This window comes from Enhydra lutris, unplaced genomic scaffold, assembly GCF_002288905.1.
Source record: "Enhydra lutris kenyoni isolate GAN:26980312 unplaced genomic scaffold, ASM228890v2 scaffoldscaffold76, whole genome shotgun sequence".
NCBI classification, from domain to species: Eukaryota; Metazoa; Chordata; class Mammalia; order Carnivora; family Mustelidae; genus Enhydra; species Enhydra lutris.
This window is the reverse complement of record NW_019154160.1, coordinates 574,689-602,642: the sequence shown is the minus strand read 5'-3', so window position 1 is coordinate 602,642 and position 27,954 is coordinate 574,689. Positions and strand designations below refer to the sequence as shown.

General features: G+C 39.5%; 1 protein-coding gene across 3 annotated transcripts in view; it reads left to right on the top strand.

The window, feature by feature from the left end:
- The window catches only part of LOC111160533 (tubulin folding cofactor E), a 70,612-nt gene that overhangs the window by 9,299 nt on the left and 33,359 nt on the right, over window positions 1-27,954 (top strand). For all 3 annotated transcript variants that reach the window (XM_022523703.1, XM_022523701.1, XM_022523702.1), the window contains exons 2-3: window positions 8,462-8,592; window positions 23,662-23,746. In XM_022523703.1, the coding sequence (XP_022379411.1) occupies window positions 8,493-8,592; window positions 23,662-23,746 (185 nt within the window). In that variant the 5' untranslated portion in view covers window positions 8,462-8,492. The remainder of the gene's footprint in view (window positions 1-8,461; window positions 8,593-23,661; window positions 23,747-27,954) is intronic.

Here is a 27,954-nt window from a genome sequence, read left to right as displayed (position 1 = left end):
ATTTATTTATTTGACAGAGAGAGATCACAAGTAGATGGAGAGGCAGGCAGAGAGAGAGAGAGAGAGGAGGAGGAAGCAGGCTCCCCACTGAGCAGAGAGCCCGATGCGGGACTCGATCCCAGGACCCTGAGATCATGACCTGAGCCGAAGGCAGCGGCTTAACCCACTGAGCCACCCAGGCGCCCTTTTTTTTAAGATTTTATTTAGTTATTTGACAGACAGAGATCACAAGGAGACAGAGAGGCAGGCAGAAAGAGAGGGGGAAGCAGAGAGCCCAATGCGGGGCCTGATCCCAGGACCCGGAGATCAAGAGCCGAAGGCAGAGGCCCCAACCCACTGAGCCAACTGGGGGCCCCTCCCTTTTTTTTTTTTTTTTTTTTTTTTTAATTTTTTAATTTGATCCAGAGAGAGGGCTCACAAGTAGGCAGAGAGGTAGGCAGAGAGAGAGGGGGAAGCAGGCTCCCTGCTGAGCAGAGAGCCCGATGCGGGGCTTGATCCCAGGACCCTGAGATCTTGACCTGAGCCGAAGGCAGAGGCTTAACCCACTGAGCCACCCAGGCGCCCCTCTTTTTAAGGCTGAATAATATTGTATGCATACACCACATTGATATTTGGGTTAGTTCCATCTCTTCGGTCTTTATGAATAATAGCACTGTGAACATGGTTGCAAAGTACCTGCTTGTGTCCTTCCTTTTAGTTCTTTACAAATATTTTATTTGAGGAATTATGTAGTCCTCTCATCATGAAGAACATATAAGAAACTGTTTAGATTTTAAAAACAGATTATGAGAAAGATCAATAAACCAACAGGAAAATGGATAAAGGATGTGAACAGTTCATGGAAAAGGGAATCAAAATGAAGAGATGCTCAGCTTCCTTCATAAACGAAAATGTAAATAAAATGCGTATTTCACTTGTCAGACTGACAACCAAAATTGTGTTAATATTTTGTGAAGGGCAGTGTGATGACGCAGGGGCTCAAAGAGTGCTGCTGGGACTGTGATTTGGTCCAGTCGCTAAAAAGGGACATTTGTTATTGCCTCTCAGCATTAAAAATGCACATACCCTTTGACTTAGCAATACCTGTTTTGAGAATTTTCTACAGATTTTTTTTTTAATTTTATTTATTTATTTGACAGGCAGAGATCACAGGTAGGCAGAGAGGCAGGCAGAGAGAGAGAGAGGTGGAAGCAGGCTCCCTGCAGAGCAGAGAGCCAGATGCGGGACTCGATCCCAGGACCCTGAGATCATGACCTGAGCCGAAGGCAGAGGCTTTAACCCACTGAGCCACCCAGGCGCCCCTCTACAGATATTTTTGCACAGGTTAAAAAAAATAAATGAGCAGGTTTAGTCCTTGCAGTATTATTTGTAATAGCAAAAACTTGGGAGTAACCGAAGTCCATCAGTTTGCAGACTGGTTAAATCACGCTGTATCTATACAAATACTATGCAGCCAGAAAAAATTTAAAAGCTCCTGAATGGCTGTAGATAAATTTCCAGGTTATATTATTGAATGAAAATGTAAGGAACAAAACCACACATGTAGTATGGTACCATTTGTGTAAAGAAAGAAGAAAAATCCCGGTGTGTATAAGCTTAAAATGGGTATATATAGAAGGTATTAATAAAGCTGTTGCCAGCGGGAAGAGATAATGACTAGCAGGAGTGGAAGGGAAGCTTTCAGTGTATTCCTTTTATACTTCTTTGAGTGTCATCTTTTTAAAAAGTTAAGTAAGAAAGATATGCCTAGAAAAATACAAGGACTGGGGCGCCTGGGTGGCTCAGTCATCTGCCTTTGGCTCAGGTCATGATCCCAGGGTCCTGAGATCGAGCCCTGCATCAGGCTCCCCACTCCGCAGGAAGCCTGCTTCTCCCTCTCCCACTCCTCCTGGTCATGTTCCCTCTCTCTCTCTCTCTCTCTCTCTCTCTCAATCTCTGTCAAATAAATAAATAAATAATCTTTAAAAAAAAGAAAAAGAAAAATACAAGGATGAAATGGAAAAAGAGACTGCCTAACCAGTGACTTCCAGACACTTGAACAGACTTCTTAAGAAAAACATCAGTAGGGGCTCCTGGGTGGCTCAGTGGGTTAAAGCCTCTGCCTTCGGCTCAGGTCATGGTCTCAGGGTCCTGGGATCGAGCGCCGCATCGGACTCTCTGCTCGGCAGGGAGCCTGCTTCCACCTCTCTCTCTGCCTGCCTCTCTGTCTGTCAAATAAATAAATAAAATCTTAAAAAAAAAAAAAGAAAAAGAAAAACATCAGTAAAGTTGAGCCTCGAAATCAACTTGTGGAAAAAATGTGAAGACAAGAAAAGAAGCTTTTGGGATTGATCTGGACTAAAAAGTAGTACAAGAAAGTGTACTCCTTGGGTATAGTAGTATATGTCTTATAACTTTAAATCCTGAATATTTTGAAACATAGGAAACACCCAGATACTCATTGCTTTTATTTAATGATTGTTAATATTTTGGCAGCTTTGCTTCATCTTTTAAAAATATATTTAATGTAGCATAAGAGAGGACAGAAAAGTGGCAGATTGATTCAATTTCTTACCTTTTGTTATTTCTATGGAGAATGATTTCCTGTCCTGTCCAAAAAAAAAAGTCTGGTTAGAAAACATGTTGAAGATAAAAAGAGAGGATAGCATTTGGCCATTTTCAATTAGTCTGCATTCTCTGGGTGCCTGGATGGCTCAGTCAGTTAAGCCTTTGCCTCAGGTCATGATCCTTGTCCTGGAATTGAGCCCTGCATCCTCAACAGGCTCCCGGCTCAGCAGGGAGTCTGCTTGTCCCTCTCCCTCTGCTCCCCAACTTACGAGTGTGTGTACATATGTGCGCGTGTGTGTATGCACGTGCTCTCTCCCTCTTTCTCTCTGATAAATAGATCTTTGAATTAGTCTGGATTCCAAGAGAAATTACATCTAGAACTTTATGAAAAACTGGCAAAAATGATTGCAAAAAATTCCTGTTCGTAATCTTTAAAGAGTAACAAATGAGGGGAACTAGAATTTCTAGGAAAGATGTTTTGTGAACATTTGGAAAAGTAATAATCCTAAGGAGATAGGAAGAGTTTAGTGAGTCTTGGCTAAATTTACCTTTTTTTGTTTGTCTTTTGGATTGTAATTCCCTGGCAAGCCAGGGAAATTTGCAGAGAACAGTGCATTATTTCCTTTCGCTTTTCATCATCTTTCCTTTCCTCCCTCCTCATTATTGTTAATAGAACAAATAACAGCTATTCCTTCCAAATATATTCATACAACTGAGAGGTGTGCAAGTTAAAGGGAAGAGACCCCTTCCCTCACCCCACTCCTCTGACGGTATACTACTGATGGTGGGGTTTGATTTCAGGGGGGCTCATGACATTCACAAAGCTCATGACATTCTTGCTTATGAACTGGGTAATAGGAGAGCTTGTAACTAAAAAACATATTACCCACAGTTTGTATGAGTTCTTTCTTTGGTTAGGTCATATATACGTGGGTCATATACATTTACATACACACATATTTTATCCTTGATCTTATAAAAATTAGGACAGAACTAGGAGAGATAATGTTGGATTATTCTATGTTTAGAATATATAAATGTAAAGTCCTATACTTACACATAATGTTATGATGTGTTAAGGCCTACTTCAATAATTAGTTGCACCAGGGGTGCCTAGGTCAGCATATAACTCTTGATCTTGGGGTTTGTGAATTCAAGCCCCACATTGGGTATAGAGATTACTTGAAAAATAAATTGTTGTACAAGTATAGCATAGAGAAGACCTGGTTTGAAAGTTCTTCATGGAAATTCATAAGACTTTACAGAAACAAGTAAACAAGTAGATTTTCTCTTAGTCTCAGTGTCAGTATTTTTAACTTTTCCTTTGGATGGATGGTTTGGGCATGGCTTTCTTGAATCTTAAATATATTTATTTACTTTGAATAACCGTCTCAAGAATTTTTCCCAAGGAAATACTTCAAAGGACAAGAATAATTTAAAAGTGAAGATGTTTTTAGCTGTTTTCTTTGAGATAGTAAACAATGGAAGCATATATCAACAGGGAAATGATTAAATTTTGGTATCTACAGGTCAACATTAAAGAGATTAATATGACTCTGTGGCTATATAGAAAAATGTTCATGCTATTTAAGAAGTAGAACAGATTAGATATCTATATCTTTTTTTTCTTAGAGACTTTATTTATTTATATGACAGAGGAACACAGCGAGACAGGGAACACAAGCAGGGGGAGTGGGAGAGGGAGAAGCAGGCTTCCCCCTGAGCAGGGAGCCCAAGGCGGGGCTGATCCCAGGATGCTGGGATCATGATTTGAGTCAAAGGCAGACGCTTAATGACTGAGCCACCCAGACACCCCCATATCTATTTCTTTCATTCATTCATTCATTCATTTTAGATTTTATTTATTTATTTGACAGAGAGAGAGAGAGAGAGATCACAAGCGGGCAGAGAGGCAGGCAGAGAGAGGGGAAGAAGCAGGCTTCCTGCTAAGCAGAGAGCCCGATGCGGGGCTCGATCACAGGACCCCAGGATCATGACCTGAGCTGAAGGCAGAGGCTTAACCCACTGAGCCACCCAGGCGCCCTTATCTATTTCAATTGTAAGAAAATTGTATTTACATGTTAATGAAAATTGAAAAAGGCATTTAAAACTAGTGAAAACTGTTTTTTAGCATAGAGTTAAATTTAAACATTTAAATTCTTTTACATTTGAATCTTTATTATTAAAAATTATTTTGAGTATAGTTGATACACAGTGGTACTTTAGCTTCAGCTTTACAACATAGTGATTCAATTTCTTTATACATTATGCTGTGTTCACCACAAGTGACGCTACCATCTGTCACCACAGAAGTCATATTATAGTATCATTGACTATATTCCCTGTACTGTGCCTCCTATTCCTGTTACTTACTCATTGCATAACTGGAAGCCTATAGCTCCCATTCTGCCCACCCACCCAACCCCCCTCACCTCTGGCAAACATCACTTCTCTGTATTTAAGGTCTGATTCTGCTTTTTGTGTATTCATTTGTTTTTTTGTAGATTCCACCTGAGTGAAATCATATGATATTGGTCTTTTTCAGTCTGAGTTATTTCACTTAGCTTAATACCCTCTAGATCCATCTTTGTTGTCGTAATGGCATAATCCCATCCTTTTTTATGGTTGGATAATATTTGTGTGTGTGTATGTGTTTGTACACACACCTTTCTTCCTTATCCATTCGCCTATCAGAGGACACATAGGTTGCTTCTACATCGTGGTTATTAGAAGTAATGCTGCAATAAACACAGGGTGTGTATGATGTAGGAAAGATGTTAGGGCTTGAAGCCAATGGCCAAGAAAGAATCCTTGAGATGTTTTTGGTGCAGAACGTGGTTTTATTAAAGCACGGGGACAGGACCCTTGAGCAGAAAGAGTGGCACTGGGGTCATGAGGAGTAGCTGATTATATACTTTCAGGTTTGGAGGGGGTTAGGGATAGTGTAAGTCTAAGGATTTTGGAATCAAGGTTTTCAGGACCTTGAGGGGCTAGCTCTTGTTAGGATGAGATCCTTCAAATGTATATTGGTGGGTTATATGCTTGGGGGATGATAGCCAGTAGGTATCTTGGGGGGTACAGATAAAGGAAGTTTTAATATGCTAAAGTAGACTTACAGGATCCTGGGGGTTAGGCTAAGATTGCCTTTTGCCCTTAGCAAAGTATTAACATCGGGGCAGTTGAGTCCCTAGAGGAATGTCACTCTGCCTGTTTCAAGGACCTGTCAAGGGGTTGTTAAGTAGTAAGGAAATTTAATTTTTCCTTTGCCTTTGTTTCCCACATTACATACATCTTTTCAAATTACTAGTGTTTTCATTTCCTTTGGGTAAATACCCAGCACAGGAATTGCTGAGTCATATGGTAATTCTATTTTTAATTTTTTGAGGACACTCCATACTGTTTTCTACAGTAGCTGCACCAATTTACATTCCCACCAACAGTGCACGAGGATTCCTCTCCCTCTGCATCCTTACTGACACTTGTTATTTCTTGTCTCTTTTTTTTTTTTTAAAGATTTTATTTATTTATTTGACAGAGATCACAAGTAGGCAGAGAGGCAGGCAGAGAGAGAGGAGGAAGCAGGCTCCCCGCTGAGCAGAGAGCCTGTTGTGGGGCTCAATCCCAGGACCCTGGGGTCATGACCTGAGCCGAAGGCAGAGGCTTTAACCCACTGAGCCACCCAGGCGCCCCTATTTCTTGTCTCTTTGATGCTAACCATTCTAACAGGTATAAGGTGGTCTCTCACTGTAGTTTTGATTTGCATTTCCCTGATGACGAGTGACGGCGAGCATCCTTTCATGTATGTGTTGGCCATCTGTATGTCTTCTTCGGAAAAATACTAATTCAGGTCCTCTACCCATTTTAATTGGATTTTTTGTATTTTTGGTGTTGAGTTGTATAAGTTCTCTCTGTATTTTGGATATTAACCCCTTATTGCATGTGTCATTTGCAAATCTCTTTTCCTGTTCAGTAGGTTGCCTTTTGGTTTGTTGTTTCCTTTGCTGTGCAGAAGGTTTTTATTTTGATGTAGTCCCAAATAGTTTATTTTTGCATTTGTTTCCCTTGCCTCAGGAGACATATTTAGAAAAATGTTGCTAGGGTCAATGTCCAAGAAATTACTGCCTATGTTTTCTTCTAGGAGTTTTGTGGTTTCAGGACTCAGTTTAGGTCTTATGTAGTTTGAGTTCATTTTTGTGTATGGTATAATAAGAAAGTGGTCCAGTTTCATTCTTTTGTGTGTAGCTTTCCAATTTTCCCGACACCATTTGTTGAAGAGACTATCTTTTCCACACTGTATGCTCTTGCCTCTTTTGTCATAGATTAATTGACCATATTAAGTGTGGGTTTATTTCTGGACTCTTATTCTGTTCTATTGGAATATGTGTCTATTTTTGTGCCAGGATCTTTGATTACTACAGCTTTGTAATATAACTTGAAATCTGGAATTGTGATACCTCCAGGTTTGTCTTTCTTAAGATTGGTTTGGGTGTTTGGGGTCTTTCGTGGTTCTATACAAATTTTAGGATTATTTGTTCTAGTTCTGTGAAAAACACGATTGGTATTTTGATAAGGATTTCATTGAATCTTAAAGTTATTCAATATTGAATCTAGTCAGTGTTCAAATTTTCAATATCCTCATTTCTTTTACTTTAAAATTATTTATGGTTTTTAAAAATTAGGATCCACATAAAGTCCATATATTGGAATTGGTTGACATAGTTCTTAAGTTTCTTTTAATCCACTCATTCTCCAGATCTCCATGCCTTTCTTTTTCTCCTTGCGTTTTATTTGTTGAAGAAATGGAATTGTGTGACAGTAGGGATCCCCCTCTCTGGATTTTGGCAGACTACAGCCTGGGAATGTCATCTAATATGTTCTTCAGTCTTCTGCTTTCCTGTGAAGTAGGAGTTGGATCTAGTTATCCCTAAATTGGGAATACTTTTCATTCAGTCTCCCTTTAAGACCTTCTCTTTCTCTTTAATTTTAGGGTTCTTTATCTTTAGAGCTGCATGCTCCACCAGCTGAGCCAGCCAGGTGCCCCTAGAGTTTAATTTTTTTATTTATTGTTCATTCTGTGTGTTGCTTCATGTATCTATGGATTTGGGTTTTTCTCCCTTCCTGAAGAGACAAAAATGCCCATATTGCCCTTTTTCTTTCCCTGTTCTCTATCACTTTTATCCCCCTGTCTCTGTTCTCCTCTCCTTCCAGCCTCTTCAGTAAATGACAGAATAGACAAGTTATGTGATGTGAGCTAACTAGAGTTAAATAAAACTTAGAAAAATGTGTTATCAAAATACAGTTAGAAAGTAAAGTAAAATCATATTATAAGAATATGGCACATATATCTGTCAGTCCTTCTTTTCACCAAAATATGAAGACCAAATTGGTCAGGAGTGTTGACCTTAAGAATTATCTCAATGAGGGGCGCCTGGGTGGCTCAGTGGGTTAAGCCTCTGCCTTCGGCTCAGGTCATGATCTCAGGGTCCTGGGATCGAGCCCCGCATCGGGCTGTCTGCTCAGAAGGGAGCCTGCTTCCCCCCCCTCCCTGCCTGCTTCTCTGCCTACTTGGGATCGCTCTCTCTCTCTCTCTCTCTCTCTCTCTGTCAAATAAATAAATAAATCTTAAAAAAAAAAGAATTGTCTCAATGCAATGAAAAACATTTTTAAAGGACTTTTAAAATCTGTATTTTTTTTTAATTTTATTTATTTATTTGACAGAGAGATCACAAGTAGGCAGAGAGGCAGGCAGAGAGGGGGAAAGCAGGCTCCCCGCTGAGCAGAGAGCCCGATGCGGGGCTTGATCCCAGGACCCTGAGATCATGACCCGAGCTGAAGGCAGCGGCTTAACCCACTGAGCCACCCAGGCGCCCCATCTGTATTAATTCTTGTTAATTTTTTATAATATTCTTCCTAGATCTCATATTTTGGATTCTGGCTACATTGTAATGAATGACACTTCGACATCAGATGTCATTGGTCGACGAGTTGAGGTTAATGGAGAACATGCAACAGTGCATTTTTCTGGTATCGTCCCTCCTGTGGCAGGTATGTTTGTGTGTGCATTTGTTTATTTTAGAGTTCTTTCTTTGCAGGCTTTTCTCTAGTGGTTTGTAACATCGATTTTAAAGAAATTAACAACGAATTTGTAGATGCTTTCTACATACAATTGTTTGGTTTGGGTAACACTATCCTGTGGTATCTATGATTTTATTTAATTTTAGACTTACCTATTTATTTAGTGTTGCCATTTTATATTAATTCAACCTTAAAATATCTTCTGAGTAAACTTTAAACAACAAGTAATAATTTTGAATTCTCATATCCTAACCTCAAAAACTAAGAATTTTTGGAAATTTCTTTTGTCATTAATTCATGTGTATATGTATTTAGAGTAGTTTAAATTGATAGGCATACAATTTTGTGATATCTTTTTTCACGTATTATCTGGTACATATTTATGTTTCTATAGCATCATTTTGTTTACTTTTTTTATTGAGATATAACTGACAGATAACATTGTATTAGTTTTAGGTGTATAAAATAATGATTTGATATTTATATGTATTGCCAAATGATCACCAAGATAGGTCTAGTTAACATCCATTACCATACATAGTTACAGTTCTGTTTTTCTTTTAAATAGTATCATTCTTTTCTTTTTAAAATTAATTCATTTTTTTTTATTTTTTATTTTTTTATTTTTTAAAGATTTTTTATTTATTTATTTGACAGGCAGAGATCACAAGCAGGCAGACAGGCAGGCAGAGAGAGAGGAAGGGAAGCAGGCTCCCTGCTGAGCAGAGAGCCCAATGCGGGGCTCGATCCCAGGACCCTGAGATCATGACCTGAGCTGAAGGCAGAGGCTTAACCCACTGAGCCACCCAGGCGCCCCTTATTTTTATTTTTTAAATTTCAGTACAGATAACATACATTCTTATATTGTTCAAGTGTACAATATAGTGATTCAGCAATTCTGTACATTACTCAGTGCTTGTCAAGATAAGTGTGTTCTTAATCTCCTTCACCCATTTCACCCATCACCACCCCCACCTCCCTTCTGGTGACCATCAGATTGTTCTCCATAGTTAAGAGTCTGTTTCTTGGTTTTTTGTTTTTGTTTTGTTCCCCTTTACTAGTTTGTTTTGTTTTTTACATTTCACATACTAGTGAAATAATATGGTATTTGTCTTTCTTTGACTGACTTATTTTGGTTAGCATTATACTTTCTAGCCCCATCCATGTTGTTGCAGATGGCAAGCTTTCATTCTTTTTTATGGCTGAGTAATATTCCATTGTGTGTGTTTGTGTGTGTGTGTATACATACACTATCTATTCTTTATTCATTCATCAATTGATGGACTCTTGGGCTGCTTCCATAATTTGCTATTATAAACAATGCTGAAGTAAACATAGGGGTGCATATATTTTTTCGAATTAGTGTTTTCATATTCTTTGGATCAATACCCAGTAGTGGAATTTTCTGGACCGTATGGTAATTTTATTTTTAATATTTTGAGGAACCCCCCCACACTGTTTTCCACAGTGGCTGCACCAGTTTGCATTCCCACCAGCAGTGCACGAGTGTTCCTTTTTCTCCACATCCTCGCCAGTGCTTATTTCTTGTATTTTTGATTTTTGCCATTCGGACAGGTGTGAGGTGTTATCTAACTGTGGTTTTGTTTTGCATTTCACCGATGCTGAAAAGATGTTGAACATCTTTTCATGTGTCTCTTAGCCATTGGTATTTCTTCTTTGGAGAAATGTCTATTCCAGTCTTCTGCCCATTTTTTTAATCGGATTTTTTTTTTTTTTGTATGTTGAGTTGTAGAAGTTCTGTACATATTTTGGATACTAACACGTGATCAAATATGTCATTTGCGAATATCTTTTCCCGTTCCATAGGTTACCTTTTAGTTTTCTTTCCTCTGCAGAAGCTTTTTTTTTTTTTTTTAAAGATTTTATTTATTTGACAGATCACAAGTAGGCAGAGAGGTAGGCAGGCAGAGAGAGGGGGAAGCAGGCTCCCTGCTGAGCAGAGAGCCCCATGTGGGGCTCGATCCCAGGACCCTGGGATCATGACCTGAGCGGAAGGCAGAGGCCCAACCCATTGAGCCACCCAGGTGTCCCACTTTTTTTTTTTTAAGACTTTATTTTTAAGTACTCTCTACACCTAATGTGGGGCTCAAACTCACAACCCTGAGGTCAAGAGTTTCGTGTTTGTGGGATGCCTTGGTGGCTCAGTCAATAGTTAAGCATCTGTCTTCAGCTCAGGTCATGATCCTGGGATCAAGTCCCATATCTGGCTCCTCGCTCAGTGGGAGTCTGCTTCTCCCTCTGCCTACTGCTCTCCCTGCTTGTGCTCTCTCTCTCTCTCTCTCTCTCTCTCTCTGGCAAATAAATACATAAAATCTTAAAAAAAAAAAAGTTACATGCTCATGCGGAGGTTCCTCAACCTCAAAATGTTAAAAATAGAACTACCCTATGACCCAGCAATTGCACTACTAGGTAATTATCCAAAGGATACAAACATAGTGGTTCGAAGGGGGCATGTGCACCCTAATATTTATAGCTGCAGTGTCCACAATAGCCCAATTATGGGAAGAGCCCAGATTTCCATCGATGCAGGAATGGATAAAGAAGATGTGTGTGTGTGTGTCTGTGTGTGTGTAGTACACACACATGATGGAATATTACTCATCCAAAGGAATGAAAGCTTGCCATTGGCAGTGATGTGGATGGAACTAGAGTGCAGTATGCTAAGCGAAATAAGTCAGAGGAAGATGAATACCATATGATTTCACTCATGTGGCATTTAAGAAATAAAACAAATAACGTAGGGGAAGGGAGGGAAAAATAAAATAATAGAGAGGGAGGCAAACCGTAAAAGGCTCAACTATAGGGAACAAACCGAGGGTTGCTGGAGGGGAGGAGGGGAGGATGGAGTAATTGAGTGATGGGCATTAAGGAGCGCACTTGATGTGATGGGTGTTCTGTGCAACTGATGAATCACTAAATCCTGCCCCTGCAACAAATAATACACTCTACGTTAACTAACTTGAACTAAAAAAAAAAAAAAAAGTTGCCTGTTCCACTGACTGAGCCAGCCAGGTGCCCTTGTGATACAGTCTGAACATAAGTTCCACCTGACCCTGTGGGAACTCTGAAGGGAGGTTGGCCCTTCAGAGATTTTCCTAGCTGAGATGAGGGGTGGGGGCACTTACACCTGTGATGGTCTGTCACTCGGTTTTGGGGAAGCGGGTGTGCCAGGCACTTTCACCAGCGGAGACAGTTCTTGAAAGTGTGTTCATAGTTGAGGGCTAATTGCCAGAGGCTGGTTTGCCCAGTAGTTGGTGGGAATAAGTCTCAATTTCTAAAGGCAGGTTGGAGTGGCCCGTCACAGATCCAGTAATGCAGATGGAGGCTATTTCACGGTAATTTAGTGACTATGAAGTGGTACATATTATTTTCATTTATTAAATTGCCTGTGAGTTTGACAATTCCTTCATGTATGTATGATCAGGCGAATTTTCTCCCCTCAAATTATAATTCTGCGAAGAAGGAGCTACTGTGTATTCACTCTATTAATTATCTCATTGTGTGGGGGCATTCTGTAGGACTTTACCTCAACTGGTGTGACTTTTGAGTTTCTTTCAGAAGTCAACAGGTGGAATTGGTACAAAGATGCAGTGAAATTGAACACAGATTCAGTAATTACTCCTGGAGCTGCTTCACTGGGTGTAAATTTTAGGGTTGTTGTGATAATTAAATAAATGAAGGTGTTTAAAGCACTTAGACCAGTTCCTGGAGCATAGTGTTAGCTATTGTTGTAGATAAAATTTACTTAAGAAAGAGATAGGGCAGTTCTAATGTTTTACAAATGGCTTGGGTTGGAAATTGAGATATCCCGAGATAGCATCACATGCAGGCTTTTTAATTTTTTAATTTTTATTTTTTTAAAGATTTATTTTAGAGCGTGTGAATGAGTGTGGGGTGGGGAGGGGCAAAGGGGGAGGAAGAGAAAGTCTCAAACAGACTGCTCTGAGCACGGAGCTGGACTTGGACTTGATTGATCCCACGACCCTAAGACCATGACCTGAGCTGAAACCAAGAGTCATTGCTTAACTGACTGAGCCATCCAGGTGCCCCCATATGCAGTTTTTTAAAAAAGTGTTTAAATAAAGAGGATATGCTGTGATGGGTAGAAAAGTGCCCCTCCCCTTCCAACAAAGATGTCCCCAGGAGCTGGGAGCATTGTGTTCGGTTACATGGCAAAGGAGAATTAGGGTTGCAGGTGGAATTAAGCTTGCTCATCAGCTGACTTTAAGATAGGGAGATTATCCAGGTGGGTTCAGTGCGATCTGAAGGATCTGTCGAAGTAGAAGTAGATGAGGACAGTGCAGGAGAGCAGCGATGTGAGAAAGTTTTGACTGGCCACTGTGGGCGTTGAAGATGGAATCGGGTCGTGAAGCCGAAGAATATGTGCAGCCCCTACCAGCAGGGGAAGGCAAGGCAATGAGTTTTCCTCTCTCGCCTCCAGAAGGGAACACAGCTTTGCAACCCCTTGATTTTATTTTATTTTTTAAAGATTTTATTATTGAGAGAGAGAGAACGTGCATGAGAGTGGGGTGAGGGGCAGAGGGGAGAAGCAGACTTCCCTCTGAGCAGGAACCCGATTCGGGGCTTGACTGGAGACTCCAGCCAGGGTTGTGACCCGGGCCGAAGGCAGACACTTAAGCAACTGAGCCACCCAGGCGCCCCTGCAATACCTTGATTTTAGACCAGTGAGACTGTCCTCAGGCTCTGACCTCCAGAACTGTAGTATAAAAAATTTGTGTGTGGGGGGGATGATAGTCAGGCACTAATGTTATAATTGTGTTTGGAGAGTCTGTTTAGAATTGTTTCATGAATGTGGGAGTGAGGAAGCACTTTTTCTAAATTTGTTTCATGTGATTTAAATGATTAACTGATTTAATTAATGAAATACTACCAGTAGACCTTTTATTAATATACATCTGTATGCTTAAAAATTAGATATTTGTTTCTCGATATTCTCATATTCATATACTTGGAGTTGCTGTAGATCAATCAATATATACATTGTATTTTTATTTTTTCTCCAGTGATTATCTTCATGGTTCTTTGCCCTTATTGTTTTGTAATACATTTATCTGGTATTATTGTTAATCTGTATAGAGTGACTAAATTAAATGGCCCTATAGTATCTTGGGTTCCATTTATCCTGTAGTAACAAGTTAATTTAAAATAAAATAGTTGAGGGGCGCCTGGGTGGCTCAGTGGGTTAAAGCCTCTGCCTTTGGCTCAGATCATGATCCCAGGGTCCTGGGATCAAGCCCCACATTGGGCTCTCTGCTCAGCAGGGAGCCTGCTTCCTCCTCTCTCTCTCTCTGCCTGCCTTTCTGCCTACTTGTGATCTCTGTCAAATAAATAAAATCTTAAAAAAAAATAGTTGAAACATATTGCTTCTAAGTTCTTAATGGAGGTATTTTGTATTCTGCACTCAGTTTATTGATCCTAAATAGTGGTTGAAATGCATTGGCACCTATCGAAGCAAAAATTGGCAATCCATATTCATCAGGGAACAGCTGACTCAGCAAAGTCAGATAGAAGTCTGCTTTTGATCTTTTTTAGTATTTTTCTCCATTCTTCACATCTTCTTACCAATTTCCAGCCCCCCAGATTCCATCTTCTAACCTGGAACTCTCCAAGGGTCTGACTCTACCATGCACATCTCTGAGGCTCATCACAAGAATTCGATCAGATTCATTTTTTGTGTGTGTTTTAGAGGACTAGTATAATTTTCCATGACAAAAGAAGCAGATTTTTTTTTTTTTTTAGGTCTTGGAGGATGTTGTTTTTAATATATAACAATATTTTCTTATAGTTTCATTTAGTAATACTGCTAATTAATCTTCCGGGCCATTCTAGAAGCCTCGTTGCTGTGTTTCCTTTGTTTTTTTTTTAGTACCTATTAAAATAATACATGAGCATGATAAAATATAGTGCGTAAGGGCTTATGATGAAAAGCCAAAGTGTCCAGCTGTGGGTGTTTCTTCACTGATTGGTTGTAGGTGTTTTCTTGGTTAAGCCTATTTAATTGAGGTCACATGTACCTTTTCAGTTATGAAATGTTTTCTTCTAAGATTATCTTTGATAATGTTTACCCTTCTATTTTACCTGTTTTCTCTTTCTGGCACTCCTATAAGTTAGATATAGGTTTTCCTAGAACGATCTTCTACGTTCCTTTTTTTCTTCCTTGCAAATTGTTGGAAAAAATTGTGTTTTGTCTTTAAAATTTCTCATGTTCTGGATTCTTCTGATTACATCCATGTGATGTCATTAACACGTATTTCTGTCTCTACGTTTCCTGTAAATTGGTAATTGTATATAGGATTTATCAGATTCAGGTTTGATAATCTCTTTTTTGGGTACAGATACTCTGTAGGTAATGCATTCTTCAGTCAGGAGGCGCACAATGTCTGGTTGTATCTCTTTTTGTGATGTTGGCAGCTCTAGATGAACATGATTTTATGTCAGTTATTTGGGGTGGTCAAATGGTGAAATTCTAATAATTTTCTTCTGTTGTTCTTCTGATGGACTGCGTATATTGTGGAAAATTTCCCTGTGTTAATTAGTTTCTTTCCAAATAACTGGGTGATTGAAAGGCAGGATAAATGTTGGTTTTTTTCCTTTTATTTGTCTTCATAAAAATGAATTGGTTGACTTAGAAAACCAATGAATTAAAAAAAATCTTTATAAAGTCATGGGTTTAAAAATATTTTAACTGTTTTAGTCCATTGCTGTTATCCTTATTGATGCTCAGACTGTCCCAGATTTGGCCAGAAGGACCCCATTCAGATTGCCTCCTGAGTACTTTTGATGTGACCCAGTGGTTTTTGATAGCTTCCTTATCAAATCTCAGTAAGGAAACTATCATATGTGAAGGGTTCATCTAACATGTTTTTTGCCCCACAATCAGCCATTTCTCCAAGGTTCTGCTTTCTTTTTTTTTTAAGTGGCAGGTAGCATTTGGAATAGTATAAGGAACACCTGTATATACCTGTTATGTCTGTTTAACATTGCTAACACTTTGCCTTATTTGCTTCATTCAATAAAAAAATTTTTTTTGCCTAAGCATTTTATTTTTTAAAGACTTTATTTATACATTTAACAGAGAAGAGAGCATGAAAGAGCATAAGCAGGGGGAGTGGCAGAGGGACAGGGAAGAGTAGGCTCCCCACTAAGCAGGAAACCCAATCCGGGGGTGGGGGGGGTCGTGGGCTCAATCCCAGGACTCTGGGATCATGACCTAAGCTGAAGGCAGATGCTTAACCAACTGAACCACCCAGGCGCCCTGCCTAAGCATTTTATTTATTTATTTATTTTAAAGATTTTATTTGTTTATTTGACAGACAGCGATCACAAGTAGGCAGAGAGGCAGGCAGAGAGAGAGAGAGAGGAGGAAGCAGGCTCTCTGCCCAGGAGAGAACCTGACTCAGGACTTGATCCCAGGACCCTGAGACCATGACCTGAGCCGAAGGTAGAGGGTTTAACCCACTGAGCCATCCAGGCACCCTGCCTAAGCATTTTAAATAAAGTGATATGCTTAGTGGCATTTCATCTCTGAATACTTCACTATGCATCTCCAAAAAGTAAATGTGTTTTCTTATAAAATACATTTTAAACTCAAATTCTGATTCGTATCGTGTTACTGGTGAATAGAATTCTTTTATGGTAAATAGAGTTTATGTAAGCCACTGAATAAACAAGATTATTGAAAAACTCTGTCCTAATTAACCTCCTGGTTTATAGTCTTTGAAGATTAGTCCTAAGGTGAAGTGTGTCCGTTCTTTAAAAGGGGGTGATCATAGGGGCGCCTGGGTGGCTGGCTCAGTCTGTTAAGTGTCTGCCTTCAGCTCAGGTCATGATCCCAGGGTCCTGGGATCGAGCCCCATGTCGGGCTCCCTGCCCAGTGGGGAGGCTGGTTCTCGCACTCCTTCTCCCCGTGCTTGCACATGCACCCTCTCTCTCTCAAATAAAATCTTTTTTTTTTTTTTTTTTTAAGATTTTGTATTATTTGACAGAACGTGTGCATAAGCAAGGGGAGGGGCAGGCTTCCCACTGAGCCAGGAGCCCGATGCAAGGCTCAATCCCAGGACCCGGGTTCATGACTTGAGCTGAAGGCAGATGCTTAACCAACTGAGCCAACTATGTGCCCCTGAATAAACTTTTTTTTTTTTTTAAGATTTTATTTACTTATTTGACAGATCACAAGTAGGCAGAGAGGCAGGCAGAGAGAGAGGAGGAAGCAGACTCCCCGCTGAGCGGAGAGCCCGATGAGGGGCTCGATCCCAGGACCCCAAGATCATGTCCTAAGCTGAAAGCAGAGGCTTAACCCCCTGAGCCACCCAGGCGCCCCTGAACGGTCTTTTTTTTTTTTTTTTTTTAAATATTTTATTTATTTATTTGACACACTGAGATCACAAGTAGGCAGAGGCAGAAAGAGAGAGAGGGGGAAGCAGACTCCCCACTGAGCAGAGAGCCCTATGTGAGGCTCGATCCTAGGACCCTGGAATCATGACCTGAGCCGAAGGCAGAGACTTTGACCCACTGAGCCACCCAGGCGCCCCTTGAACGGTCTTCTTAACTGTGCTTCCTTATCACCTGCACTCACTTTTATTCCAAGAGTTAGCCTTTATGTAATGGCTGCTGGTTTTCACATGTATCCCTGTTGGAAAGCTTTGAGCTGTTTTACAGCGAGAAACGGTCTTATTTTTCTATCCTATTCATTTTTCCTCTTTATTATTTACTTCTGCTTTCTGTAGGTTTAATTTAGGGTGTTTTTCTCCCCTTAACATTTTGAGATAGATGATTATTTTCTGTCTTCCATCTAACCTGTACATTTAAGCCTGTAAGTTTCTCTCCAAATGCAGCTTGTGGCAACATTTCCCAAATTTTGATATGTGGTATTTTTATCATCATTCTGTTCAAAATATTTTCTAATTTACATTGTGCTTTTTTTTTAAATTAAAATTTTATTTTTTTTAAAGATTTTATTTATTCAAGAGAGAGAAAGAGCACAAGCAGGAGGAAAAGCAGAGGGAGAGGGAGAAGCAGATTCCCCACTGAGCTGGGAACCTGTTGTGGGGCTTTACCCCAGGACCCAAGCCAAAGTCAGATGCCCAACCATCTGAGCCACTCAGGCACCCCGCGCTCCGCCCCCCCCCCGGGATTTATGTATTTATTTGAGTGAAAGAGAGCACACCTATGTGGGGAGGTGCAGAGGGCCAGAAGGAGAGGGAGAGAGAATCCCCAGCAGACTCCCTGCTGAGTGTAGGTGCCTGATGTGGGGCTTGATCTCAGGACCCTGAGATTATGACCTGAGTGGAAATCAAGATCAGACACTCAACCAACTTTGCCACCCAGGTCCCCCTGTACTTTCTCTTTTGAAGCAAGGTAATTTAGAATGATATGGCTTAATTTCTACACATATGAGGATTTTCTAATAAAATTTTATTGACTGAATTCCACTGTGTACAGAGCCACTACTCTGTGATTTCAGTCTTTTATATATTTTCATTGCGGTGAAATGCACAGAATGTAAAAATCCACGTTTGTTACATTGGTTACATGTGTGGTCCGTGGCATTGGGTTCATCACATTGTTTTGTAGCCTTTGGTGACACTGTCCACCCCCAGAATGTTTTTTTCATCTTCCCAAACTGAAATTTCGTATTCATTAAGCAGTAGTTTCTCATGCTTCTCTCTCGCCAGTCCCTAGCAACCACTATTCTGCTTTCACTCTCTTGGGAATTTGACTGTGGTATTTGTCTTTTTTTCCCCTAAGATTTCATTTTTTAATTTACAGTATGGGCACGTGAGCAGGGAGGAGGAGCAGAAGGGGAAGGAGAGGAAAAGAATCTGAAGCAGACTCTGCGCTGATTGTGGAGACCAGTGCGGGGCTTGATATCACAACCCTGAGATCAGGACCTGACCCGAGATCAAGTGTGGGACACTTAACCGACTGAGCCACCCACATGCCCCTGTGGAATTTGTTTTTTTTATGAGTATCGAATCTCACCGAGCATAATGTCCTTGAGGTTTATCCATGCTGCGGCATGTGTCAGAACTTCCTTGTAAAGGCTGAATAATACTCCGTTGTCTACATGTATGGCATCAAAAAGAACGAAACACTTGGGAATTAACCAGGGAGGTGAAAGGCATATACAAGGAAAATTATAAAATGTTGCTGAAAGAAATGAAACACAAATAAATGGGAAGACATCCCTCCATGGATTGGAAGAGTTACTGTTATTAAAATGTCAGTATTACCCAAAGCAATCTACAGATTCTGTTTGATCCCTGTATAAATCTCAGTGACGGTTTCTATGGCCTCTCTTAATCAGAATGTTTAGTCCTTGTTTCACTTATTTCTTGATAATTTGGTTTTGTATCTGCCATCTTACTATTTGCTTTCTGTTTGTTTTGGCTGTGTTTTTTTTGTCTCCCCTCTCCCCTCCTTTTTGGATTATTTTTTAAACTTTATCTTTCCTCTCTATTAATCATACTTTTTTAAAAATAAGTTTTTATTTATTTATTTGACAGAGAGAAAGGATCACAAGTAGGCAGAGAGGCAGGCAGAGGGGGAGGGGGAAACAGGCTCCCTGCTGAGCAGAGAGCCTGATGCGGGGGCTACATCCTTGGACCCTGAGATCATGACCTGAGCCGAAGGCAGAGGCTTAACCCACTGAACCACCCAGGTGCCCCTAATCATACATTTTTTATTAAGTAATTATCAGGGAGATAATAACCTGCATCTTTGACCTACAAAAGTCTAATTAGTAATTTTACTTCTTCCTGGACTCCTGCAAACACCTTAGAATACTTCAATACTAATTCTGCTTACCCAATTCCTAACTCATATGTTGGGTATTTTAATCTGTGCATATAAAGCACCAAGAGCTGATAATATTTTATATAATTTTTATTAATTTAGGTGTATCTATATATTTACCCTTTTCTTGCCTTTCCCTCTGTATCCTCAGGTTTTCATCTGGGATAATTTTCTTTATCCTTGAAGATCACCCCTATTAATTTTTCTTTGCTGAAATTATCTTTGCTTTTAAATTTTTTAAATTGTGGTTGCATGCATATAAAGCATAAAATTTGCCATTTTGACCTTTTGTATTAAAAATTTTTACTTGTAAAATACAACAAGATTTACTGTTTTAACCTTTTTTGAATAGGCTTTATTTTTTAGAGTAGTTTTAAGTTCACAGCAAAACTGAAGAACAGGTAGAGCGATTTCCTCCTGCCCCGCACACATGCCTAGGCTCCCTCATTACAGATGTCCCCCACCAGAGTGTACATTTGTTGCAATTGATCAACCTGTATTGATACATCATTATCACTCAAAGTCCATTGAAGTTCACTCTTGGTGTTGTATATTCTGTTGCTTTGGGGAAATTTATGATGACATTATCATACAGAGTAGATTCACTGCCTTAAGAATTCTGTGCCCCACCTGTTCATCTCTTCCTTCCCCCTAACTATTTTTAAAATGTTAACATATTTAATTGTGGTAAAATATACATAACATAAAATTAACCATCTTAACCTTTTGTTTTTTCTCTCTTAAACCATTTTTTGGGAAGATTTTATTTATTTATTTGACAGAGAGAGCTATAGTGAGGGAGGGAACACAAGCGGGGGAGAGGGAGAGAGAGAGGAAGAAGCAGGCTTCCCGCCAAGCAGGGATCCTGATATAGGGCTCGATCCCAAGACCCTGGGATCATGACGTGAGCCGAAAAGAGATGCTTAATGACTGAGCCACCCAGGCACCCCTCTTAAATCATTTTTAAGTATATAGGTAAATAGTGACTAGGGTACCTCATATAAGTAGAACCATAGAAGTCTTTGTCCTTTCAGGATGGCTTTTTTTTATTTAACAAAATACCTTCAAGGTTCATCCATGTAGCATGTGCGAGAACGTCATTCCTTTTTACGGCTGAATGTTCCATTGTATGTGTATCATATTTTTTTATCTGTCCGTTTGTTGATGGATATTTGGGTTATTTCTACCTTTTGCCTGTTGTGGAGTAATGCTGCAACGAACACTGGCATATGAGTGTCTGAGTTTTTTTTTAATGCTTGTGGTTATATGCCTGTAAGTAGAATCAAGGAGTCATATGGTAATTCTACATTTAGCTTTTTCAGCAACCACCTGAAAATGTTTGCAAAGTGGCAACACTGTTTTATGTGTCCGCCAGCAGTATATGAGGGTTCCGGTTTTTCCACATCCTTGCCAGCACTTGTTACTTTCCATTATTTTGGCTGTAGCCATACTATTAAGTGTGAGGTGGTATCTCATTGTGGTTTTGATTTGGATTTCTGTAATGACTAATGATCATCTTTCTGCATGTTTATTGGACATGTGTATATCTTTGGAAAAATGTCTATCCAAGTCCTTTGTCCATTTTTCAGTTGGGTTGTCTTTTTTTTTTTTTTTAGCTTTTTATTTTAATTCCTGTTAGTTAACATACGGTGTTTATTAGTTTCCAGTGTACAGTCTAGTGGTTGAACAATTCCATACATCACCCAGTGCTCATTATGACAAGTACAGTCCTTAATCCTCTTCAGCTGTTTCACCCATCCCCCACCCACGTCTCCTCCGGTAACCATCAGTTGGTTCTCTATAATTAAGAGTCCATTTCTTGATTTGTTTCTCTTTTTTTTTTTCCCTTTGCTCACTTGTTTTGTTTCTTAAATTCCACATATGAGTGAAATATGGTATTTGTCTTTCTCTGACTTATTTTGCGTAGCATTATATTCTCTGGCTTCATCCATGCCATTGCAAATGGCAAGATTTCATTCTTTTTATGGCTGAGTAATGTTCTATTGTATATATAGACCACATCTTCTTCATCCATTCATTCATGTGCGGACACTTGGGTTGCTTCCATATCTTGGCTATTGTAAATAGTACTGCTATAAACAATAAGCATACATGTATCCCTTTGAATCATGTTTTCTAGTTTCAGAATTTTTATTTAGGGTTTGAAAAAAAAAACACAGTTGTAAAATTCTCTGCTGAAATTTTAAGGTCATCCTTTATTTTCCTGAAAATACTAAGCATAGTTAAAACTCCATTATGCAGATGCCTGATGAATCTGTTTATGTTCGCTGTTGTTTTCCTTGGTTCTCAGTCACGGAATCTTTGTCTTTTTCTGCGCTTGGATATTTTTGTTAGAATGCCAGATATGATGACGAAAAATTATAATTCCAGCTTTGCGATCATGTTATCTTCCTTCGATCCTTTCCAAGGATTTACATTTAATCCCTATGAGGGTTAGTTTATGTATCTTATCGCTGGTGTCTCCTTACTCTTAGAATGAAGACATCTTGAGCTCAGTACAAATCCTAGAGACTTTCTCAGCAACTTGGACCTTCCTTGGGGGGCTGTGATTCTCAGTATTGATTTTTTAGCCCTTGAAATCTGTCCAAAGCTCTGTTCAGCTTTTTAGCTTCTTATATCAGAATTACGAGATGCCTTAGGGGAAGACATTGCTCTAAATGTTTATTAGTTAAACTCTGGGTTTCCCTTTTCTCTCACATGTTGGCTTTGTAATTCTTGGCTGCCTTAGTAGCTCTCTGGGATGTACACATATATCTTTAAAATTGTAGTAAATATACATAACTAAATTGACCATTTTAACCATTTTTCAGTGTAGAGTTCAGTGGTATTAAGTACATCTACATTGTTGTGCAACCCTCACCACCGTGCACCTGGAACGCTTCGTTTTACAGAACTGGAACTCTGTACCTATTAAATAATAACTCCCCATTCTCTTCTCCCCTCAGCCCCTGACAACCCCCATTTTACTTTCTGTCTCTATGAATTTGACTGCTCTAGGTGTCTCGTGTATGTGGAATCCTATCTTGTCTTTTTGGATTTGGCTTATGTCATTTGAGCATAATATCTTCAAAGTTCAACCATGCTGTGGCATGTCTCAGACTTTCATTCCTTTTATTGGCTGAATAACCTTTTGTCGACTGGATACACCACATTTCATTTGTCCATTCATCATTAATGGACACTTGGGTTGCTTCCACCTTTTGGCTATTGTGTATAATGCTGCTATAAACCTAAATATGCAGGTATCTGGTCCCTGCTTTCAGTTCTTTTAGGTATATACCCAGAAGTGAAATTGCTACATGATTTGGTAATTCTGTGTTTAGTTTTTTTGAGGAACGATCCTACTGTTTTCCATAGTGGCTGCAATATTTTACATTCCCATGAGGAGGGCACAGGGGTTCTAATTTTTCCATATCCTCACCAGCACTTGTTATTTTGTTTTATTTTGTGTTTTGACTTTGGCCATCATAATTGATGTAAAGTGATTTTCAAAAATGGTTTATGTAGCTTTTCTAGTTTTTACTAGGAGGGTTGATCCAGAAGTGAACCACTCCATCTTTCTTTTGCACCTAGCACAGTACTATATATAGAGTGTTCTGGAAACTAAAGGGGTATACAAACGCAAGGTCTGAGTCAAAGACAGCAAAGTGTGATGGGTAAGCCTTGACTTCTGGAATTACAGTCACCTGGGTTTGAAGTTGTGTGACTTTGAGTGAGTTATTTTACCTGTGTTGAATAAGGATACTATTTATATATAGTTTTTTATTTTATGAAAAGCAGAATAGTAGACTAGGACTCCAAAACTTGGGTATTTGTCCAGGGATTAGTAAAAAAGAAGGTAATACTATCTGCTTGACAAAGACAAAGTGTCTTGTGAGAATAACATGAAGTAATGCAAAGAAAAATTTCTGGCATTCAATAAGTGCTCAGTAAGTTTTAGCTATTGTTTCTTTCAGTTGTAGTTTTTGTTGGCTTATGAACCAGACATGCTATCTATCATATTTGCTGATTGCAGTCCCAAGTCTAAGGTTAACTTGCTCTTTTTCAAAAGATATTTTTCGCCCCCAGTGGTGTCTGTGTGATAGGGTTTCCATTGCTAACTGTATTTGCTTGCAGCAAAAAGGAGCATTAATTATCTCCGTCCTCACTTAGTCCTCACTTTTTTTTTTCTTATTCTATTAGGACTCTGGTTAGGAGTAGAATGGGACAATCCCGAGAGAGGAAAGCATGATGGAAGCCACGAGGGGACTGTGTATTTTAAATGCAGGTAATTTTTCATTATGAATTTGCACAGTTATTTCAGGTAATATTCAATAGTTGAATAAAGGGGGATGGAGAAGAAGAAATGTTTGGCTCTGGGTATAGTTATAATGTAGAATTTGATGTATTCTAAAAAAAAAAAAACTAATTTGCAGAGTTTTTTCCCTTAGCTTTTAAAACTCTGGCTCTTAACTTCACAAGTAAGATTGCTTGCTTTTTTCTTCTTTGGGTTTTGTTTCTTGACCGCTTTTTTAAATTGGATAAATATAAACATTTCTCATCGATAAACAATTTACAGTCCACTAAGTGAATAATAAAAAAGAGAAATAACCTAGGTATCCAATAAGAAGCAGTTGATTAAACAAAGTACAGACCACCTGAACAGGGGACTGCTAGGCCACTGTCAAGAAAAGTGCTTATATTGCTTATCTACCAATATTTTTAACTGCTTGAATTCAGAGAAACTTTATGAAGCTTTGAAGAGGATGGTGGGATGCTTTCAGACAGAATTTTTGAAATTTTTGTTGTTTGTTTTCCTTAGTAGGTTTCAGTTTCTCAGAAAGACCTTGGTGTTTTTTTGTTTTTGTTTTTTTTTTGTTGTTGTTGTTGTTTGCTTTTTGTTTTTTGAGAGAAAGCATAAACGAGGGGGAGGGCGGAAGGAGAGGGAGAAGCAGACTGTCTGCTGAGCAGGGAGCAATGCAGGACTGACCCTTGGACCCTGGAATCAAGACCTAAGCCAGAGGCAGAGGCTTAACCAACTGAGCCACTCAGACGGATCAAAAGATCAAAAAGGTCTTTTAACATCAAACTTATTTTCCCTTAAGTGTGGCAGAGTGAACGCAGTCCTGGCCCTGTATGAGACTAAATTTACTAACCTCTAAAATGGGGATCAAAATTAGATAATAGCAAAATATATTTCCCAGCCTACCATTCTGTAATTTTAGAGAATCAGGGTGGAAGAAGAATCAGGCAGATGGCAGACTTGGAATGAGGCCAGCTCAGATATGTCAAGAGTTCATGGGAGATACGTTTAGGGAGGTGTGGAAATAGAAGTTCCTTATCCTGGCTTGTTGATCCCCCACCTTCCTGAACCGTGACCTCATAAACCTTCCAGTGAAGGAGCTTTTCCTCAAGAGCCTGCCCAGCACCGTTCCCTTTTCTAAAAGCGCGCCCACATCATTCGTGATTGCATGGACCTTAATGGGCTCTAGATGGAGTGATGTTTTCACTCTTGGTTATTCTTAGTGTAAAAATGAAGAGTTGTTTCAGTCTTGACAGACCTTCGGGATTTGCCCTGACGGGCTGATGGAGACCTTGGTTCAGGAACAGGGACTCATTGTTTGGATTCTTTCCCTTGGAATAGTATTTGCTTATTTCCTCATGTCTTCTAGTGTGGTCATGCCTGAGCGTTTACAAACTGAAATACATACTCTCCTGTTCCAAACTACTGTTCTTTCATTTCATTGAAATGAGCCTTTTGTTGATTTAAAGTGTTCTCTTTCTAAACAGTTATCTTTTTCTTCTGGTGGGCATGAAATCTTTTTTTCTTTCCTTCTTTCTTTCTTTCTTTTTTTTTTTTTTTTTAAAGATTTTATTTATTTGAGAGAGAGCACGCACACACAAGTGGGGTGGGGGTAGGAGGAAGTGGCAGAAGAAGAGGAAGAAGTAGGCTCCCTGCTCAGCAGGGAGCCCAGTGTGGTTCTTGATCCAGGACCCTGAGATCATGACTGGAGCGGAAGGCAGATGCTTAACTGACTGAGCCACCCAGGTACCCCCCACCCTGCCACCTTTTTAAAGAAATCTGAAAATGTAACTTTTTGGTGTGCCTGGCTAGCTCAGTCAGTAGAGTATGCGACTCTTGATCTTGGGGTTGTAAGTTTGAGCCCCATGTTGGGTGTAGAGAGTACTTAAAAATAAAATCTTCAAAGGGGTGCCTGGGTGGCTCAGTTGATTAAACGTCCAACTGTTGATCTCTGCTCAGGTCTTGATCTCAGGGTAGTGAGTTGAAGCCCTGTTTTGGGCTCCATACTCAATGTGGAGCCTACTTAAAATAACTAACTTTTTATTTTTATTTATTTATTTATTTATTTTAAAGATTTTATTTATTCATTTGACAGAGAGAGAGAGAGAGAGATTACACGTAGGCAGAGAGGCAGGCAGAGAGAGGAGGAAGCAGGCTCACTGCTGAGCAGAGAGCCCAATGAGGGGCTCGATCCCAGGACCCTGAGATCATGACCTGAGCTGAAGGCAGAGGCTTAACCCACTGAGCCACCCAGGCGCCCCAAAATAACTAACTTTTTAAAAAAGTGACTTTTCTTTGGCACCAGTGAATGGAATACCTGACATCAGAAGAAATGCGCTGTTCTAGACTTTGTGCACAATACTGGATAACTTACAAAATAGAATCTTGATTTGCTCATCCTGCATGTGTCATAAGATTGTTGTAAAGTATTTTGAGGTTCTTAAGTGAGCATTAATGGATTAGTATAAATTATTCCCCTGCTATGGTGTAAAGAGTTAAAAGAACTTTTTAAAAAAAGTCACTATGTACTGATAGTTTGCAGACAGGGCATATTTCTGCAAAAGATGAAGAAGAGAGGTATTTCATTCTTGGAAAACTCCCATAAATCAGGGCAAAATAAAAATTGCGTCACTTGGGGTCAGTCTACAAAAAAAGTGAGCTGTTTTTCCTTTGGAAAATTAGTCTACCAGGTCAGTTCTCGCGTAAAGCACTGTACATCAAGTGAAATGGAAGTTAGTTTTGCAAGCTTGCCTAAAAGGCTCTAAACATGTCTAATTTTGTCTGCCGCAAAATAGGGTATAAAGATCAACAAGAGACCCAGCCTTTCCCAGGAGGTAGCATCTAAAGCCCCAACAAGAAAAATGCTTACTATGGTTAATTGGTCTGTGGAGGACCCTTGCCTTTGAGTAATATTGCCAGATTCGAGAAAGAAAAATATGGAATGCATAGTGAAATTTGGATTTTTAGATCAATGGCCAGTCATTTTTTAGTATAAATATTGGACATGTATGGGACATAGTTATACTAAAAAATGATTGGCTATCGATCTAAAATTCATATTTCACAAAATTCATCCTGAATTTTAGCTGACAAACCTGTTGGGGAGGTAATAGTGCAAATTGAAATTCTATGACAGGGCTTCATGACTATTCTCCATTCCCACAAGGGCCATGGTCAGGATGTTGATTTCATTCAGAGCATCTGTAATTGGTGGGCAGGAGGAGGACAGAACCAGCACAAGCTGAATGCTTATGAGGGAAAAATGTTTGGACTCTCCTCCTTCCAACCCCCCCCGCCAATTTTTTTCTCTTTGGGCAGGGTTCAGAATTTCAGTGTTTTGATCTACCATCTCAGTAATCATCTGGAATGAGTCTATGTAGATTATTAGTTTATTTTTGGATATTTATTGTTACTGGTGGGCCTTCATTCACTTGGTATTTTTCAGTATTTGCAGGTCTGTTTTGTTTTCTGAGAAACCCTTCAGGAATGTTCCAGAGGAGACTGATCTTTGATGTTATCCTTTGATCTGTAAAGGGCATAGCATCCACTTTGCAGCTACTTAATACATACCATTCTAACTCCTTTGATCTGCCTGCAGTCAAACTAAACAGTAATACAGATCTCTTCTTGAATGGTTCATCACCACTGTTTAAAAAGTGTGAATTTAGAACCAAAGTGAAAACAGTGGCATTTGTTTTGTATTGTGTTTTCTCATTTATTAGAATTGTGCTAGTTTTTAAACTTATGTACTCAAACTGTTTCATTTATTTTTTGTTGCCGTATAGTTGGCAAACAATGTTATGTTAGTTTCAGGTGTTCAGCATTGTGGTTTGACCGTTCTCTGCATTGTACAGTGCTCACCACAGTGACTGTAGTCCCCATCTGTCAACGTACAGTGTTACTACGGTAGTGTTGACTATATTCCCTGTACTGTAGTCTTCATCCCATGACCTTTTTTTTTTTTTAAGATTTATTTATTTATTTGGTGGGGGGCAGAGGGGGAGAGAATCCTTAAGTAGGCTCCCTGCTGAGCACAGGGTCCGAGGCTCCATCCCAGGAGCCTGAGATCATGACCTGAGCCAAAATCAAGAGTCAACTGCCTAACTGACTGAGCCACCCAGGCACTGCCCCACCCCCATGACCTGTTTTTAACTGGAAGTTTGTACCTCTTAATCCCCTTTACCTGTTAGGCT